Source organism: Corvus moneduloides, chromosome 13 (assembly GCF_009650955.1).
Source record: "Corvus moneduloides isolate bCorMon1 chromosome 13, bCorMon1.pri, whole genome shotgun sequence".
Taxonomy (NCBI): domain Eukaryota; kingdom Metazoa; phylum Chordata; class Aves; order Passeriformes; family Corvidae; genus Corvus; species Corvus moneduloides.
The window spans coordinates 3621475-3639160 of NC_045488.1; the positions used below are offsets into that span (position 1 = coordinate 3621475).

At 37.7% G+C, this 17686-nt stretch overlaps 1 protein-coding gene across 2 annotated transcripts in view; it reads left to right on the forward strand.

Moving 5' to 3' along the window:
* The first annotated feature begins 4397 nt into the window (after positions 1 to 4397).
* The window catches only part of SH3GL3 (SH3 domain containing GRB2 like 3, endophilin A3), a 58802-nt gene continuing 45513 nt past the window's right edge, over positions 4398 to 17686 (forward strand). Inside the window, exons 1-3 of one of the 2 annotated variants that reach the window (XM_032122612.1) lie at positions 4398 to 4463; positions 6579 to 6659; positions 15878 to 15957. In XM_032122612.1, the coding sequence (XP_031978503.1) occupies positions 4460 to 4463; positions 6579 to 6659; positions 15878 to 15957 (165 nt within the window). In that variant the 5' untranslated portion in view covers positions 4398 to 4459. Of the gene's footprint in view, positions 4464 to 6578; positions 6660 to 15877; positions 15958 to 17686 lie in introns of those variants that run through there. The other variant, XM_032122614.1, reaches the window with a different exon arrangement.

A 17686-nucleotide genomic window follows, 5' to 3' on the forward strand; every position in this document is an offset into this window, starting at 1 on the left:
TTCTAAGTCTTGTTGACCTAGTGGAATATGGCTCATTTTCTTTCAGGATCATTGCAGGAATCTCAGCTAAAACCTTATATCTGCCAGAATAGAGGATTAGACAAATTGGCAGGTGGTAATAGATTCAGAAGTTGAAAGGAAACAAACTGAGCAGTGGGATAAAATCAGGGCAAGGTAATTAACATTCTGTTTATATTTTCAAAGAAGAAACAACAGGAAAAGAACAGATGCCGGTTCAGATTTGTGGACACTCCCAGGAATTTTTTGCTTTAGGTAAAACAGTAAGAACTGCCCAGAACCTGTGGGACTCAACTGGCCACTCTGGTGAAAGAGTGCACCAAGACACAAGTCACACAGCAGGGTGTCATTTAATACACATGGTTGCTTCCTGCACAGAACTGCCTCTCAGCTCCAGATGCACTTGTGGGGAAAAAAAAAAAAGTCACAAGGGAGCAACTAGAATTTAGAAATTATAATATAAATTAAAAGTGATATCAGAGCTATTGGGAGTTTGTTTAAGGCAAACTTTAGTCTGGCATCGTACCATGGTACCTTAACACACCTGAAGATATATAGCCCAAGAGCTACAGGGGAAAACAGAACAATCATGCAGCAATCAGTAATTTCTAAAATACCACATGGGGCATATGGCAGAGAACAAAGATTATTCTGTGCACAGTACCTACTGCCAATGAAGTGTTCTTTGAGGGGCTGATTCAGAAGTCAGATGATGCAGAAGGGACTGGGTTTATATCAAAATATGTAAGGTTTTGGGGAACTTACCAAAGAAAAGAGAAATCATATAAAATGCTGGCCCTGGTGAGGGCTACTACAAAATTCTCGGCTGCCCAAGGTGGACCAGATCATTCATTAGTGATTAAGTGTCCCTGCAGCTTTGTGGAAGTTGAATACCTTCAGTTTCACCCTGTTGGCCACAGGCTTGGTCTAGTGACTGCTGAAATCTTTGTAAGTATTTTTTCAATAATCTCAGCGAGCTTTAAAACATACACCCATCTGCAGCCTTTCCCCTGTAGTGAGCAGAGCTACCTGTGCATCTGATTTTCGTGTCTATACAAGCAACATTAAAATAACTTTACCAGTTTGTTTAAAATATACCAGTAGTTTTATTTAGGCCTGTAAATATATAGCAATTGTATCTGAATAACCAAGCAGAGGGGATTTCATGCAGAGAGAAAGAGAAACTATTGCTTTTCTCCTGTGTAGCAATTTATACTGAAGTAGGATTGTCTTCTGCTCTAGGGAAAAGATAAAGAAGTTTAAATGTCAGTGAAAGGATTTTTGAGGCAAAATGCCTTACAAAATTGTCTCTGCAGACTCAAAAATTTTACCTCTAATTTCACATGTATTTAGGGTGAAACTCTGGATAAAAGACTACTGTGACACCCTGTCAGTGAGGGTGGTCTGAACACCAGGCAAGGGCAGAGCATTTGGCTAAGGCACAGCTGTGGAACCTGAGAGAGATGTTCAGTACCCGTTTCTGAAGAATTTTCTAGGTCAAACCCTTTAACCAGTCTGTATCTCAGTCCCTTCACTGGTAAAATATGGATCATATTCCCCAGCTACATGCTGAGTTAAATATCACATCGTCCTTACCACTTACGAATGCTTGTAATCATTCACTGTGAGATCACAGAGTCTTGCAAGGTAAAGCATAATCCAAACACAAGGTAATCAAAGCCTTCCATGCAGTGGGAATACCCAGTAGTACTCATTGGGAATAAACTTCCATTCCAGCCTATTTCAAATGTCCGTGCAATGCTACTCTTATGCCATCTGAAGTTTCTTATGGCAGTATTAATTTCCTTGCGATGGGTTGTAGCATGGAGCTACAAGGGATTCTTGCCTAGAAGAGGGAACTTGTTGATTTTCATGTCTGTTAATCCAGTGTAGCATTCATGGCACGGGTTTATTTTACATGAACAGATTTGGTTGTTAAGGCAGCAGAGTGTTTGCTGCTGTCTTTCTATGTTGTTTTATGTTAGGTGGTGAACCGTAAAATATTTCAGGACTTCTAGCTGTATATTTTAAAGTTTAACTGAGTCTTTTATAGTAAGCTGATTTTTCTCTTAACATGTAATTACATTATTTTTTGAAGTTGACAAATTTTACTTTTTTTTTTTTTTAGTAAGAAACATGGAGATTAAAAGCAAATTGAATATGTACTTTTTAAATTTATTGTTTCTGTGTAGTGCTCTTGCAGAGACTATATATATACATTTTGTGTATTATGTCCTTGCAGAGTTCCCCCTGTGTGGTACATAGGCAGAAGAAGTGGGTCATAGAGGACGGATTTACGTTTCTTCCCCTTTATTTGTTAAGAATTTAACTTGTTTTTAGCTGCAGTGTGCATAACTCCATGCATTATAATATTGGAAACATTTTGTTGAAATCAAGTTCCCCTAACTGTCTAGCATACTAAATTAGAAAGACAATAATCTTTCTTTTGCTAACACAATTCTTTTTAACCCAGTGACCCAGATGCCAGCAAGTTTCCTTAAGCTTAGAAATATGGTTTCACAGAACAGTCTGTATTTTGGTGCTAGTTCTACCTTTGAAAAATTGTTTTCCTTATGGATGGTATTTTCATCTGTTTGGTTGCATATTCTTTCTGTTTGTTTCAAAGCAAAGCTAAGATAATAATAATTCCTAATTCATCAACATGGCCCTAATTGATTTCTCGTTGTCCTTCTACTAAACTTTTCAAGGGAATTTTAAAATAAATTTGGTATTGGAAAATGATTTGAGGGCATCATCCTACAGCATAAGAACTAGATTTAAAGGACATTTACCCAACTTAAATAAGCAGCATAACAGCAGGCAGAAGATACTTCGCTGTAAATTGGAAGGAAATCAGTAGAAGCTAATTGATTTATAAAAGAAATGATTGGAATGATTTTTTAAATAAATTATGAGCAGGTATACTAGAGCTTATAAATAAACCCCATAGCCCTCTAGATAGTTCCAACAGGCTAATCTTAGGAATATAAGTATCAGTAAACCAGAGCAAGGATGCTGTAACATTGCATGGATAGACATCCCCTGATACTCTTGGCATTTACCAGGTGTTATTTAATTTATGGAAACTAAATTTCAGCACAGACACCACTGCACTTCACATAGTAATGAAATGCTCAATGTGCCATTCCAAAAAAAGATGCGTTTTTAGACATCCAGGGAAACTGCAATAAGCCTCCCACTCGCTGGAGGTCAGGAAATCTGAAGCTCATGGAAGTACTACAAGTTTTGTATTGGATCAGCTTTTCCAGAAAAGTTGAAACAGTAGGAGGTATCAGGGAGATTTGAATAACCCCTTTAAATCCTATTCCACTGGATACATTTGCTGAACCAATTTTCACCAGTTTATCTGGAATTCTGTGTATTGATTTAAGTCACGCTCCAGTAGATGTTCAACATGACTTCAATGGATGAGTGAGTTTACATTTAGGGTTGCTCAGTTTAGTAGCAGGCAGTGCTTCTAATCCCTGTGGAGCTGCTATTAGCCATTGGCTGACCTGAAATTCACATGAGTTGGCTTTAATTCAGAGCCTGGTTTGCTCTGCTTGGTTTGCTGCTTTGGGTGGGTTTTGTTTAAATTTGGACCAGTCACTAAAGCCAGATTTTCTTGAGTTTTTCTTCTTACTCTTGAGAAAATCTGTTTTTAACAGTACTTTCAAGCGCTCCTCCATGATCATGCTATTCCTTGTGCTGATTGTCTTTAGGGTTTGGCCAGAGGGGTAGGGAGGGCCGGGGCAAGAGGATGGGCAGGGGGAAGCAGGGGTGAGCTTTCAGCGTGGCCTCTAACATCAGCATGTTTTGTTCCTTGCCTATGAGGAATACTTGGAGTGTCCAGACAGTGTGCAATTAAATTCCAAAGGTACTGGAGGGAACATTCCATATGTTTTTAATAATGACCCTTAGAAATTTAATGTTAACTTTTTTTTTAGTATCATTTGGGATCTGGCAGTCTAACTTTTGATTAGATTACAGAAGGGCTACGTTTCGTATCAGAAAAAAATTTATGTCTGTATTTGGCTTGCAGAAAAGTGTTTGAAAGCTGTGTGCAATCTTCAGCAAAGAAAAGTTTTCTTTTATGAATGCAAAGTTTAACAAGCAAATACTTTTCATCTGCTTTTTTAACAAGGAATATTGCTCTGATTTAAAAGTCTGAGATATTTTCTGGGGGTATTTCTCTATGTTCCGACTACAGATTTCTTTGTATTTATCTTTCTGGGAACTACTGGTTGATGGGACAAAATGTGATTGCAGGATCTTTTAGCTCTAGAAGGTCCTATTCAGTATTCCCCATGTGTGAAAATCTCACTAGCTGGCATTACAAGGGCAGAATCTTAATGCACTTCTTTGGGTTTGTTCTGTAGAGCGTTGGTTTGATGTGGCCTATGCCTTTTTACTGGCTAATCAAGGTCCACTGGGACTGGAGATGGGTAAGTAGCTATTTCACTTATCTTGTACATGTCCATATACAAAGATACATGGTTACTTACCACGGAGATGGACAGGAAACAACAGTGAGGGGGGAGATCTTTACCTCATTAGTAACATTACATTTCCTGTAGTGCATATTTTTCATATATTAAAAGTTAATAAGATGGTGTTAGCTTACAAGACTTAAAGAGAGACATGATCATAGTAAATGTGTCTAGAGGTTCAGAAAATATTACTAAGGTATTTCAAAGCATTTCCAGGACTCTTTCCTTCATATTCTACTACAATGTCAAACAGTAGTATTTTTTTATTCCTTGTTTAAAGTCTTAATGCCTGCAGCTACCATAATAAAATTAATGTTTCATATTATATTGGATATAACAGTTACAGTTTGAGCCCCTTGTCTTGACTAGGGCTATGGAGTAGCAGGGGTGGAGCAACACCCATAGCAGGATAGCTCCTCTCAGAAGACAGTGAAATGTGCCTGGACAAGACTCACAGAAGTCCTGATGCATCCCTTTTATAGATAAGGAATTGATAGATTAAATTATACACTAAATTAATAACTAAGTTACAACAGAAGTGAATAAAATCTTCTTTGGAGAAAGCTCTGTTTATCATTCCTATAGGTATTGTGTATGTTTTGCAGTGGGCACACTGTCAACCAAAGCTAAGTTTAACACACACATAAAAGGTACTTTGCTGGCATCTTTTCATTGCCATTATATCAAAATTACTGTAGCTCAGATGCTGTGGCTTCAAATTGCTTCTTCCATATAAGAACAGAGTGCTGCTTGTAAGAACAGATAAGAACCAAGAATATGGTTGGCACTAAATAAATAATACTTAATATTTTCATCTTTTTATAAATAACTCTCTTGCATTCTTCTCTCAAGTTTACACACATACCTGGATGGGGTTCTGTTTAACATAGATAGTTTTTCCATTGTTTAGAGAAAATATATCAAGAGGAGAGCTTTTCAATTAACTGCACGTACTCCAAGAGTTATAAAGGTCAGTCACTTCTCAGGAAGCTTTGGAACTCCTGTAAAATGCTTCCATGTATTTATGTATCTGAAACTATGAAGCAAAAAATAGAATAACAAAAATGTTGAGAAAGAGGATTGCTCAGAGAGTAAAAATAGGAGGAAAAACCCCATCATGGAAGTAACTGGCATTGTCTCAAGCTTAGCTCAGTGTGAGAGACTCCCAGCCTTTGCACACTGCATTGCTGACTTCCTTTGTGCAAAAGGTAATTTTGGGGGGAGTTTTGCAGGAAAATCCAGTAAGGTGCAATAGCCTTTGTGTTATATTCGGAGTATGATCAGCTAATGTGGTTTATTTTTGTTAGTGCTTAGCATTAAACACACTTCTTGAAACTAGCTGGACTGAGCTCCTTGCACAGCAGCTGTAATTGCTATGAGGGTGGAGATGACACTACTCTCCTTACTGTCTCTCTTGCATAAAACATTGAACAGAGGCTAAAATACGTCTCTAGTTTTGTGGGTGACTTTAGGCAGTTGGGCATAGAGGTGATAGAGCCAATTTCTGCAAAATTTCAGCACACAGATTAAGTCCCTGATGAGATTTCTGAAGATTTAAAATATCTTTTGTAGCCTGTAGAAATGCTACTTTCACAATTTCGTGATAGATCTAGAAACTTTTGATTTTGCTGCAATGTTTTTAATACTGAACAGAAAATAGCACTAAACTGATTTACTGAAAAAAGGCTTTCTTATGCAATACCCCTCAAATTTACAAGGACTGTAACTTAACCTTTTCTTCTTAGTGTTGACATTGTATCTTGCCTTATTTTTACACAGTTCAGTGGAAGTTATGCTTGCAGCAGAATGCAGGATCTTTGTGCATGTCAGTTTTGAAACATTTTCACTAGGCAAAGCAATTTGAATCCCGAGAACAGGAGATACGGGCTCACTACCAGAATAGTTTTACACAAACATTTAATTTGTTGCTTTTCTGTTCTTTCTCTTTTTTAAAAGACTTCATTTATGGTGACCTATTTGGTCTGCAGAAAAGTGCAGAAGTAATCAGAATGTTTATTTAATCACCAAGTTTGTAGGATAACATTTGCTATAAACCAATTTTTTTTTAAGGTTCCAAGAGAGTACAATTGATTAGATGCATATTTTCTGCCTTATACAACAGATCACACCCAGCTGCACAGCTTTTCTCAGGTAAGTGAACTATTATATATTCCCCTTTTTCTTCCCTTCCCCATCTCCCTTAATTGATAAGGAAAACCAGACGTCTATCTGCATGAGGCTTGTTTTAAAGTCAGTACATATATCCATGTAAAATAAATATCTAGTTACTAGGATTTATCCACTGGGGCCAGCTCTAATGATGAATTTGAAATAGGATTTTCTTACTACAGTGAAAAAAAAAAATTCCTCAGACTCAAAGATAAATCAAAGGAAAGTGGCACCCCGGTGGAGCAGACAACCCATTGGCAGCACAGTCACATGAAAGCCTCAGAGGTCACTACCTCAGTATCAGCAAAGCTATTTGTAGAGCTCACTGTGGAGTTTCACATCGTGGCTAAATCAGAATACTTAATAACCTGGCACCCAAATTTCACATGTTGCCAGCCTCAGTCCTTATGTGAGCCTTCCTTTCACTGCTTTGGAAGCTTCCCCTTTGAGTTGTAAAACATTGATACACCATCCTATGTTTTGATAACTCAAAAAAAATTAATTTAGAACCAGCATTAAGAGACTTACTGTGTGGATGTACAGGTAGGTGAATTTTATTGCAAAAAAGCATGCTGGCTACATCTACAGCAGATACTCTGAAATGAGAAGGAAAAGATAACTCTAATGAAATCTTAGTTATGTGCTTTTTCTTGCACTCTATAATACAACTAGGGCCATTACAGAATTTTCTTCAGAAGCCAACATTTTTAGATCATTAACTGTTTGTGAGTAAAATATCTGCTTTGCGTGAATTTTTTTTTTCTTTTTCTTTATATTAGGATGCTTTGGTTTCTTTTGGGGGAATGGAAATGTAGGTCAGATACTTGAACCCATTCCCACACACATTCTCTTTGCTACCCATCCATTAATTTTGATTTTGAAAAGTCACAATGGGGTTTTCTGAAATTTCTGAATTTTTGTCTCATGTCCCTGTTCTAATGTAAGAAGAGCCTCCCCAGCCGATTGGTATCTCCCAGAAGCCAAAAATGCTGGAGTGATGGCCTGTCCTCACTTTGAGAAGAGACTGTGGTGCACTGCAGGAGATGTAGTTTGACAGGAATGTTCAATCTATACAGCAGATCAGGAGCCAAGAAATACTTGAATAGAGCTCCCACGGCTAAGCAGGGCTCTGAGCACCTCACTTAATCTACAGTGTGACCACTCCCCACGTGTAAATTGACACACACTTCCTTGTTTCACAAAGGCTTCAAGAGGATAAAAATCTGTGAAAGTTATGAGATTCTCAGATACTGTGATAAGTCCCAGGATAAACAAATGTTGAATGCAAAGCAGCAGCTTGCATGGTACATATTCAAGGACATGTGGAATGAATTAGAAAGATGAAGAGAGGGAGCAAAAGAATGCGAGAGGGAAGAAGCAGAAGGGAGGAAGGATAGACAGGAACACTGCAAGTCAGGCAGTGTCACTGGAAGCTATGGGAGAGTTATACAGAGTCCTGCACACTTTGAGTTCAAGCTGCAAATAATCTTGGAAGTGTATCTAAAGCAAACTGGGCCAACAGCTTACTAAATGAGTTTTTTTTGCAAAATTCCAATGGTGACATTTTTGTGAAGTGACCAAAAGTAACTCCCAAAGAAGGGATCTTATTGTGTGCATTTAGAGCATGAGTGGAGATACTAAACCTAGGTTTTATTTCATATCTCACAATAGTCTTTTTTGGAACAATATAAGATGGTTAAGAAAATGAATTTTCTGTACTGTGCCCTGCCTGTGGTATGAGGGAAAAGGCAAGTCTGGATATAGACATCTGTGATCTGTAAATTACAGGCCATAAGGCCATACACAATTCCTTAGCTGCCCTTTTTTTTTTGCTTTTGGTTGAGAGTGCATACTATGAAACTGCATACTGGGAACAGATTAATGGATTATTTTTCTGACAATGGAATATAAAGATTAACCATTCACTCATTAAAAAAGTTCATTTTTAGAACTGCAGGTTAAGCAGTATGACAGATCAGTTAGAGAAACTGCTGCTGCTTTTCAAGAAACTGAAGAGCGTGGTCAGTAAAGAGAAAGAAAAGCTATTTGGTATGGCAAGAAAGAGGTGACAAAATTCAGAGGAGAAAATGTAGGATTCATGTGTAGAAAGCTCTAAATAGAGTGAAGCCAGGTAGATGGCTTTACCTTACTACTGGAATGTGTGGAAAGCCTACTGCTGGGAAGAAGGGTGTATGTCCTTTTTGCTCCAGAACATCCTGGATGTGACACATTCCTGGGCACAAGGGCAAAACTCCCAGCTAGGCTTTCCAAAAGGGATTTAGGCACAGTAGTTTATGGTGGCTTTCTGCGCTAGAGGCCAAAATTGCCACTGGTCATACCTAATGACAAACCTCTGCTCAACTGCAGTGAAACAACAGTGGCTGCAGATTGGGTGTGCTGATATTGCAAAACCTCTTTCAGCAGCAAGGAAAGGAATGGCTTAATGTTAAAGAGAAGGACCTGAAGCAGATAGTTGCTCATGATTTGCTGAGGAATGTCTCAGTGCCGCTCTAAGGTATCTAATGCTCATACCATCTACACTAGGCTGGGCTGCCTTAGAAGCAGAGGAATAATTTTGGTTTTTTTCTCTTTGCAGTGAGACACTTTCTACTAAAAACAGTGGCTCTTAAGAAATAACTGGCTTAGGTACTTCTCTGTGTCCACTTTGCATATACATGCATTGTAGGCATCTTCATCCCCACAATACTCAAAATCTCCTTGATATTTATAAGCTTCAGAAGGAAATTTTTAAATGCATTTAGACGATGTTTGAAATCCTATTAGGCACCTCATCTGCATTTTTGTGTCTAGATTCCATTTAAAATCTGATGCTAGGAGCCCATGTGACACATGAAATAGAACTTCAAAAATGTAGTTTTTATAGTCTGATCTTCATAAAAAGTATTATATTTCTAAATAAATATATTTTCATAAAAAATATTATATTTCTATTATACTTCAGGCAGAAACACTAAGATAAAAACAATCCACAACTGAAAATAGTGCCTTTATGTTACATTTTGAAAAGTCTATCTGCCGGTCACCAAGCAAGGTAGATTTTGGGAGGCATGATCATAAGCCTACTGAAATGAATAAGAACTCATTGCTTTCAGTGAGCTTCACATCACACCCTTCACTGAAGTACACCCAGATGGACTTATACACTGTTTACTGCATTTTATTTGAATGAAAGTGAAAACTAATGCAAGTGTCAACAGAAAAACAGCTAAAAATTAAACAGGGTAATAGACCTGCTGAGCAACTGATGAAGGAGGTAGCTAAGTACCCAGAGGGGTTTGGAAAGAAAACAGCAGGTATTATTTGAATAAACATGTTTAAAATAACAAAATGTGTCTAAGGTGCATACAAGAAGCGCAGAAAGCCAACAAAGGGTTTTAATCATAGATAAATTTCAAAACGCAATATTCTGGAATTTGGCATCAAAATCCTTTGGTACAGAAATTTATAGATTCTAGATGGCATGACATCTTCTCATCACACGAATGAAATACTGTAAAGCATATGCCTTCCCATACCTTATGACTTCTCTTCCCCACATCTGTTTTGCACAGTGGTTTTAATTTTAGTATTTCATTACCACCATCATTCCCCCCTTTCCTCCTGAAGCAGGCAGTGGGAGATCACTGCCATCTACAGATAGAAGATAGTATCACTAATATTAGAGCAAATTGTTGGAACAGGTTCATGCTGGAACATTTTTCTCTTTTTCTCTTGAGCAGTTGTCTCCTCAACCCTGCCTTCCCCTTAAAAACCCTACAAAATCACCTAACGCACGCTATCATTTCTTTGGCACCCTCATCACAATCGCCCTCATTAAGAAAAAGCATAGTACTTTAAGAATCCTAGAAGCCCTGTAATGTTTTAAGTCAAAATTAAAAAAAAAAAAAAAAAAAGCAGGATTCACAAATGTGTTTTCCATTACTTATTATATATGTCAAAATTTAGTGTACATGTCGAGAGCATGCAGCTGAGAGAAAGAACAAACTCTGTGGACATTTGTACCGATGGATTGAGTAAGTGGGTACCTGCTTTCCATGTAGTGCCTGGGTCATAGTTTCAAGATGACACATCAGGAAAGACAAGCAAGCATGGCACTGTAGGAACAGCAGAGAGACAGCTTAATCTCAATTTAATCCCTGTTTTTTAATTTCTTCCTTCAAAGAAGGGAATAAGAAAAGTGAAGTGTTAAAACTTCATGCTATTTTTATTTATTGTAGAAAAACCACACATCTGCAGCCTATCAAAACTCATTAAAATTAATATAACTTTAAAAAGGAAAAAGAATAAAATTCCTAATTTCCCTCCAGTATCTTCTGTATTTAGATAGAAATTTTTTAATTGTAAGGAAAATGTTTATCACACATGACAGATCTCTGTTATTAAGATACAATAGCATTCACCATTTTTTAGTCTCTTCCAATAAACACTATTCCATGGAATCCTTGAAATTACTGCCTATTAACAGCGTTAAAAAATATTAGAATCATAGATTTGGCAAATTAAAAGCAGTCCAGTGTCCCCATTAAGGGTAAGTGATTTGTCAGCTTGCATTACCATTTCTGTCTGCCCAAATAATCTTCTTCATGCACTAGAGAAATGCTTCTTACTTGCTTTCCAGGTGGGAGAAAATCCCTGGCTTGTTTACCCTGCTGTCTGTATATCATTCTAGCAGCCAGAGTAGAATTCTGCTTTGATTTGGAAGTCCATTGCAGCGTGATTATATGCTTGCTTCAAGGAACATATTCCTGCACTAGCAACACCAAACAGCTCTAAGGCTATTTTTGGAGAAGTTGAAGCAACAAAAGCAACCGCTAATCTGATCTGATCATAGGGAGGGAGAGATCTCTGACTCTGAAAACCTTTACTGTCATTGTTTTGCACAACCAGTTTCCCCTTTATAAGCCTGTGCCCACTGAATTGCAGAAGAATATATGTCTGTTTTCCTTTAACACTTCTGACAATTCAAACCCACTTCATAGGAGCAACTTTCAAAAACTACAGGCTGAAAGTTTAGGCCCCACTGAAGTCAGTGGCAAAAGTCCTGTCAGCTTCAGTAAGGTCAGATTTTCATTCACGATATTGATTCAGCTGCTACCTTTAAATACAACAGCTTTAAGGTTGTTTCTACAGAAAGTCAATGTCAGGTGTGTTTATTATTTTAAACCACACAATTTCTTTAGAAAAGTAAATATCTGAGTACCTTTACATTTCAACGAGCAAGATAGGAAGTCTGACAGGAGGCATGTCTGTATTTCACATATTTTTAACATCTATTTAACTGAAATGGTTTTATGGGAACTATGGAATGAAAGCTGCTTTTTCCCCCTCTCCCTCTCAAAGGGCGTTTCTGTACATAGCCAGGAGGTGGCATTCCTGGGTAACAGTTAAAGGAATTCATATACACTATTTCTCTTTTGCATATGAGAGAGAAAAAGGTTTCTTACTATAGTGGCAGTTAGTCAATTAACAGAGGCTTAAACTAATGCAATAAATTTGCTTTATATATTCTTTGTTTTACGAGAAGTGGCAGAGTTATCCAGTAGTAGACATTAATCTTCACGATGAGACAGCAGGGATCTGGCAAGTTGTATTCATCTTCCTGTAGAGTATTTGATAGTAAAAGTCCTTGTCTTCAGTTACATTGTTTTGTTCCTCCAAATAAGCCAGTTTGCAATAATTCATTGACCACAATAATACCCACTATAATACTGTTATAAGACCAGTTAGGAAATTTGAGGGAAATAAAAACAGTGTTGAATTTTATCCAGTCAATGAATCTTAATCAGATTTTTCAAAGTCTGATCATTCCCATTTGTGATCCAGTTGGTCTATGGAGTATTGCCATATTTAACATCTGTGTCACATCATGCCTTTCCTGTTGCCTCATTGATCAACAGACAACATATGATGTTTCCCAGATGTTCAAACACGGCAGATCCCAAAAGACCTATTAAATTACACTGAAAGCAAAACAACATCTATGTTGTAAAAGTTTTGTTAAATTCAGGTATGCCTGAATATTCACAAACTTGCTACAAGATACTTACTGATATTCAAATTGCTTTTAAAAATCAGTCAAACTCTTTGAAATGTTCACATTATGTATTATATAAGGACTCTGTGTCACAGAGTTGCTAAAATTTTCTGTTCTGCAAGTTAAAATAGAATTAGGCATCTATTTACACGTGGAGAAGATAAACCACTGGATTTTTTACTTCATTTTACTATTTGTCTCCTTTCACTACATGCAATCTGTGTCCTTGCAGATTTTCACTCAGATTTCTTGCTGATTATATATTTATTTCTCTGATAAAGCTGAATAAATCATGATTTTTAAAAGCTTGTGCATTGCATTCTCTAAGCAAGGCAAGGCAGTATGTGCTGGTTTTCAGTGGGGCCTTTTTCCACTGAAAAACATCATTATAAAGATCAAGACTTGCTAAGATGTTACTTAAAACCTTTGTTCTGTACCTCAGTAACAGTTACATGAAATTCTAGATCGGGTTTCAGACAGTGAATGTGATCCAGTTTACACAACATTCTGCTTTGAAACAGAATGATACAGTAGTTTACGGTAGAGTAATTTTAAGGTGACCGTGAATGTCCTTCACACCTTTCTGAAGCTAGTGCTACTCTCCTAGCAACATTTCAACTTCAAATTTGTGCTGGCATTGTCAGCAATGAGAGTCTCAGCATTTTCTGATGAACACAGGCAGCTGTGTGCAGACAATCAGTACTTTTATTTTGTCACCTGTGAATCAGCAGCACAGAATTCGGGTATAATCTATTTAAATCAAAGCAACATTTCTCCACATTACTACAATGACTCATCAAAAGTTAAGAGTTTATTTTGCCTTACTCTTTAATCAGAAGGAGCATAGCTACTTCAGAAAGGCCACCACAAAGAGAGATGTTCCTTCTGTGGTTATTGCTGATCCATCAACATTTGTTTTTCTCTTAAATCAAATAGGGTTTTACAATAGGTTGCTTTTTCTTCCCCAGAAAAGAGGCTAAGACATTTCAGCTCAGAAATGGCCACATATTTCTTTTTGGTATTTTCCAATAACAAAAGGGTTTTTTTCCCAACCCAGCCTTTCCTGGTGGATTTGTTACCTTGCTGTACCTCCACGGAGCAGCTCCCGCTGGTACCCAGGCGCTCGGTTCCCGTTGCTGGCCGTGCTGTGCTCGGACCGCAGCTCCCACCGCTGCTCCCAGAGCAGCCCCACGCAGGGATCTGCACTCGGGGGGATGCAGTCCCTGGAGGGAGCACATCCACGGAGGGATGAAGCAGGCAGACCAGCTGCTCGTGTGAAGTAATGCTGCTGCACTGACAATGATGAGATTCAAAGTTTAAGTGATGTTTTTTCCGATTTGGTCAGAAAACGGAAATGTTTCCATTTAGGGCAATAGACCTATCCAAAAGGAAACATCTTACAGGTTTCTTCCAATGGTTTAGCAAGTTGAAAACTGCAAGTGAGGAGGAAATAAAAATGCTCTGGGTATACTGGATTAGTAATATTCCAGTATTTTCAGGTTTGTTTCCTCTGTGGAGTAATTTTGGGCAGTCACATCTTTGTTTTAATTTACACACATAACTAATTTTTTTCTGAGCAGTCTAGAGTTTTCTGAGAGCACTGAGTACCCAGGTAATACATTAATTGCAAAACCTGTTTTTTTAGTGATACCAGGAACAACATAGGCACCTAAAAGTTACAATATCTCCAAGCTGGAACTGTCCAGGAGTCCATCCACATGGTATAATTTGCAAGATTAGGATTGCTAATTTTTACAAGCTTCAGAATGACAGAGCTGTATACACAAAAAAGTAGGTTGTTGAGTTTTCAAAATTAGAGTATCTACTTATAGTACGGACATATGTAACTTAAAAAAACCCCCTCTATCTAGATTTTGAACTCACCTAAATTGTTTATATGTCTTTTTAAAAGAAATACATAATTAGAACCATCTTTATTATTTAATGGCATAAGACCTAACAAACTTTTTGTTTTGTTATTTACACTTGCAGAGCAACAGCCTGAGATTTAGCAAAGTGAGGACAGAAGGTAGGTGCAGTATCATGGAGAAGCATGTGGAATACAAACACAGGAAGGAGACAAGAAAAGCAAAGATCTGGATCATGGTAAAGCAACGCATATGGAAAGTCAGCTTGAGAAGAACAGTCACATATGCCAAAAATAATTCACGAGCTACATTTAGTTAGAAGATCTGGGGAGCAAACATAAGCATCCTAAACAACTGCAGTAGGTTAGCCAGAGTGTCTGCTGGCCCCAGGGTCACATATTCCTGCTCGAACTGCCAGAAGCGTCCGTTTGGAATGGGGAGCTTTCCAAGTTCTGGCCAGTGCTGGCTGTGCAGAGAAAACTGTCTGTTCTTTTCCGTTCCTTATGATTTCTTATGAAATGTATACTGCAATGTAAAGCCCTGTCAAAAATACCTGAGCCAGTTTATCTGTGCAGAATGTGCTGACCTGCAGAATTGCTTGGTAGTGTTGGAGAAACAGAAACGTTGTGTTGGCCTGCTCCTGCGCATGAACGTGTCTTCGTATGACCAACTTTTTTTGTTTAATTATAAATAATTCTTTCATTTAAGTATATAGAAAGGCTGCTGAAACAGGTACATGAGATGTCCTTACTGTCTTGGGCATTCTTTGCAGAAGGATTCTCTTCTGTTCTTGTTCTTGGGGTAATTTGCTGCTGGCATTGCTTTTGCAGTGTCAGCTCCCAAGTTTGTTGTGTGACACCTGTAAAATGATGAAATGGATGACATTTGGGACCAATTTCACCAAGTGTTCTAGTCCTTTGGATTTCACTCTGGAACACTATGTTATATATTACTTCATTTGCTTGAGTCAAAACTTAAGCGTGTCAATTCAGTTTAGTAATCCCCTCTTTATTCTAGAATTGTCGAATTGGATGAATCTGAGCCTACTTTATTTTGAAGGCTTTCTTCAAGTTTGCTCTTGTAGAATGGGTTATTGGCTAATTGTTCTTTCAAATGGCATATTTTTCCTAGAGGATCATCTTTTCCAAATGCTTGTTTTCTACACAATAAGTTTCTAATATATTCTCCTCCTGTGACCAAAAAACACAGCCTATTGCCACAATTTTGACAACTAACATGAAAACTAACCAGGTAATCTGCCCTGTCATTACATACAGAGAATCCTTACAGACCATTAATGGATATCACATCATGTCTGAGAGTCTTGCTCGCTGTAGTTGCTCTTGTCCTGGATCAGGTGAGTACATCCAAAGTCTCCTAATGCCTTGTGTTGAAATGTATTGCATGATAAGCTGATGCACAGTAATTTATCTTTTCCTTAAGGCTTAAATATTAAAAAAAAAGTGCTTTAATAAAGTAGTCAGCGTGGCCCAGAATCAAATACAATAGAATTTCATCACAAACTCATCTTTCCTCCCCTTTTTGATGTTTTCTTTTAAGGCAGTAACCACTAAAGACCCAGATTGTATTTCAGTGACAGTTTTCATTATTTTTAAGACATTCAAACGAATGTGGATGGAGTTGGCTTCAAATTCCAAGTAATTTCAAATGCTAAGATGCCTCTAGATAATTTAAACAATATTTCTAGTTTATGATTTGTTCGTAGTAAGATGATTTGTTCATTGAAAACCAAACACCTTAGAGATTGTTTGCCATATCCTTAGATGGAGTTTCTGCTGACAGTGTTTTTTCCATAGTATTAGCCATACTGAAATGCAAGTGAATTATAAATTTAACCATTTATCCACGAGTCTATCTTGTTTGAATTTCACAGGACCCATTTTCAAGCACAGTTCTCCCATGTAAGCAGGCAGTGCATATTTTCTAGTCACTACCTTGATCTGAACCCAGTTAGGAGTTCTCAGTTTGCACAAATTTCATTGTCCATTTTAGCACACCTGATTCAGTAAAACATTGGAGCCATTATGGATTCCTCTCATGCACTTAATGTTTCCTGAGTAGTGGAGCTGTAATTGTTGTTTAAATACACAGACATCTGGAACTTTTGCCCTGAAGGCCCCCTTTGTGAAGTATTTTTCACTCTGCCCTTGTGTTACTATGCCCTGACCTCTTCTGCTTGTAACAGTTACCTTTAAGAGAAGCTTTTTTACCATTGCATCAGCATTTATCTGAACCACTTCCCATTTTTTTTGTAGTATTTCTCATTTCCCTCATTTTGCAGACTAAATCACTAACTTTGCATAAAACTTAAGGATTATCACCCAGCAAATTCCAATCCTTTTTTTCCATGAGATCTAACTATGTGATTATAAAGCCTTCCAACATTCCTTAGCCACTTTGTATTACTGACTCCAAGCTATAACTTTTACTTGTATCTGAACTGAATACCTGTGTTTTTCAGGGTGCCTCCACCAAGTCATTAACACCTGGACTATTCAAGCTGGCTCGTTAATTAGGTTTTCACCTTGTCTGTGTCATTGAGCAATTAGGCTTTGAAGTGAAATTTCCACAGGGCATTTCCCACTTGCAAATTCTTGTATCACTTCAGCAGAGACAACATGGCTACTATCCTTGGGCTACAAGCAGGATTAAAAAAAAAAGTTGTAGGCATACAGCCTTATTAAAGTTCTTTATCTAATCCAATTTTACAGCTAAGAGCAACAGCAACTCCCTAATCCATTCATTCCCCTCCACAGCGATTTATTTCAAACCCCTTCCTTCTTTGCTCTGGTCCAGCCATTCTTAAAGGCGAAGATTAGCCAATGCTGCCTTCTCTCCCTAATTCCATAGTACAGTAAGAGCTTGCTTTAGTTCCTTTTATGGAGCTCCAATATCTTCGTTTAGACCTTATTTCCTCACCTGAGGTGTCTACAAATGTGTCGCTAATTTAAGCCATACCTAATTTGGCCCTGGCAGTTAACATCTTGCTGCCAGTTTCAGTTAGGGAGGAGAAACAACTGCTGAAATCAGGTGTCTGAGGTGTAATCATATTTACTTGTAAGGAG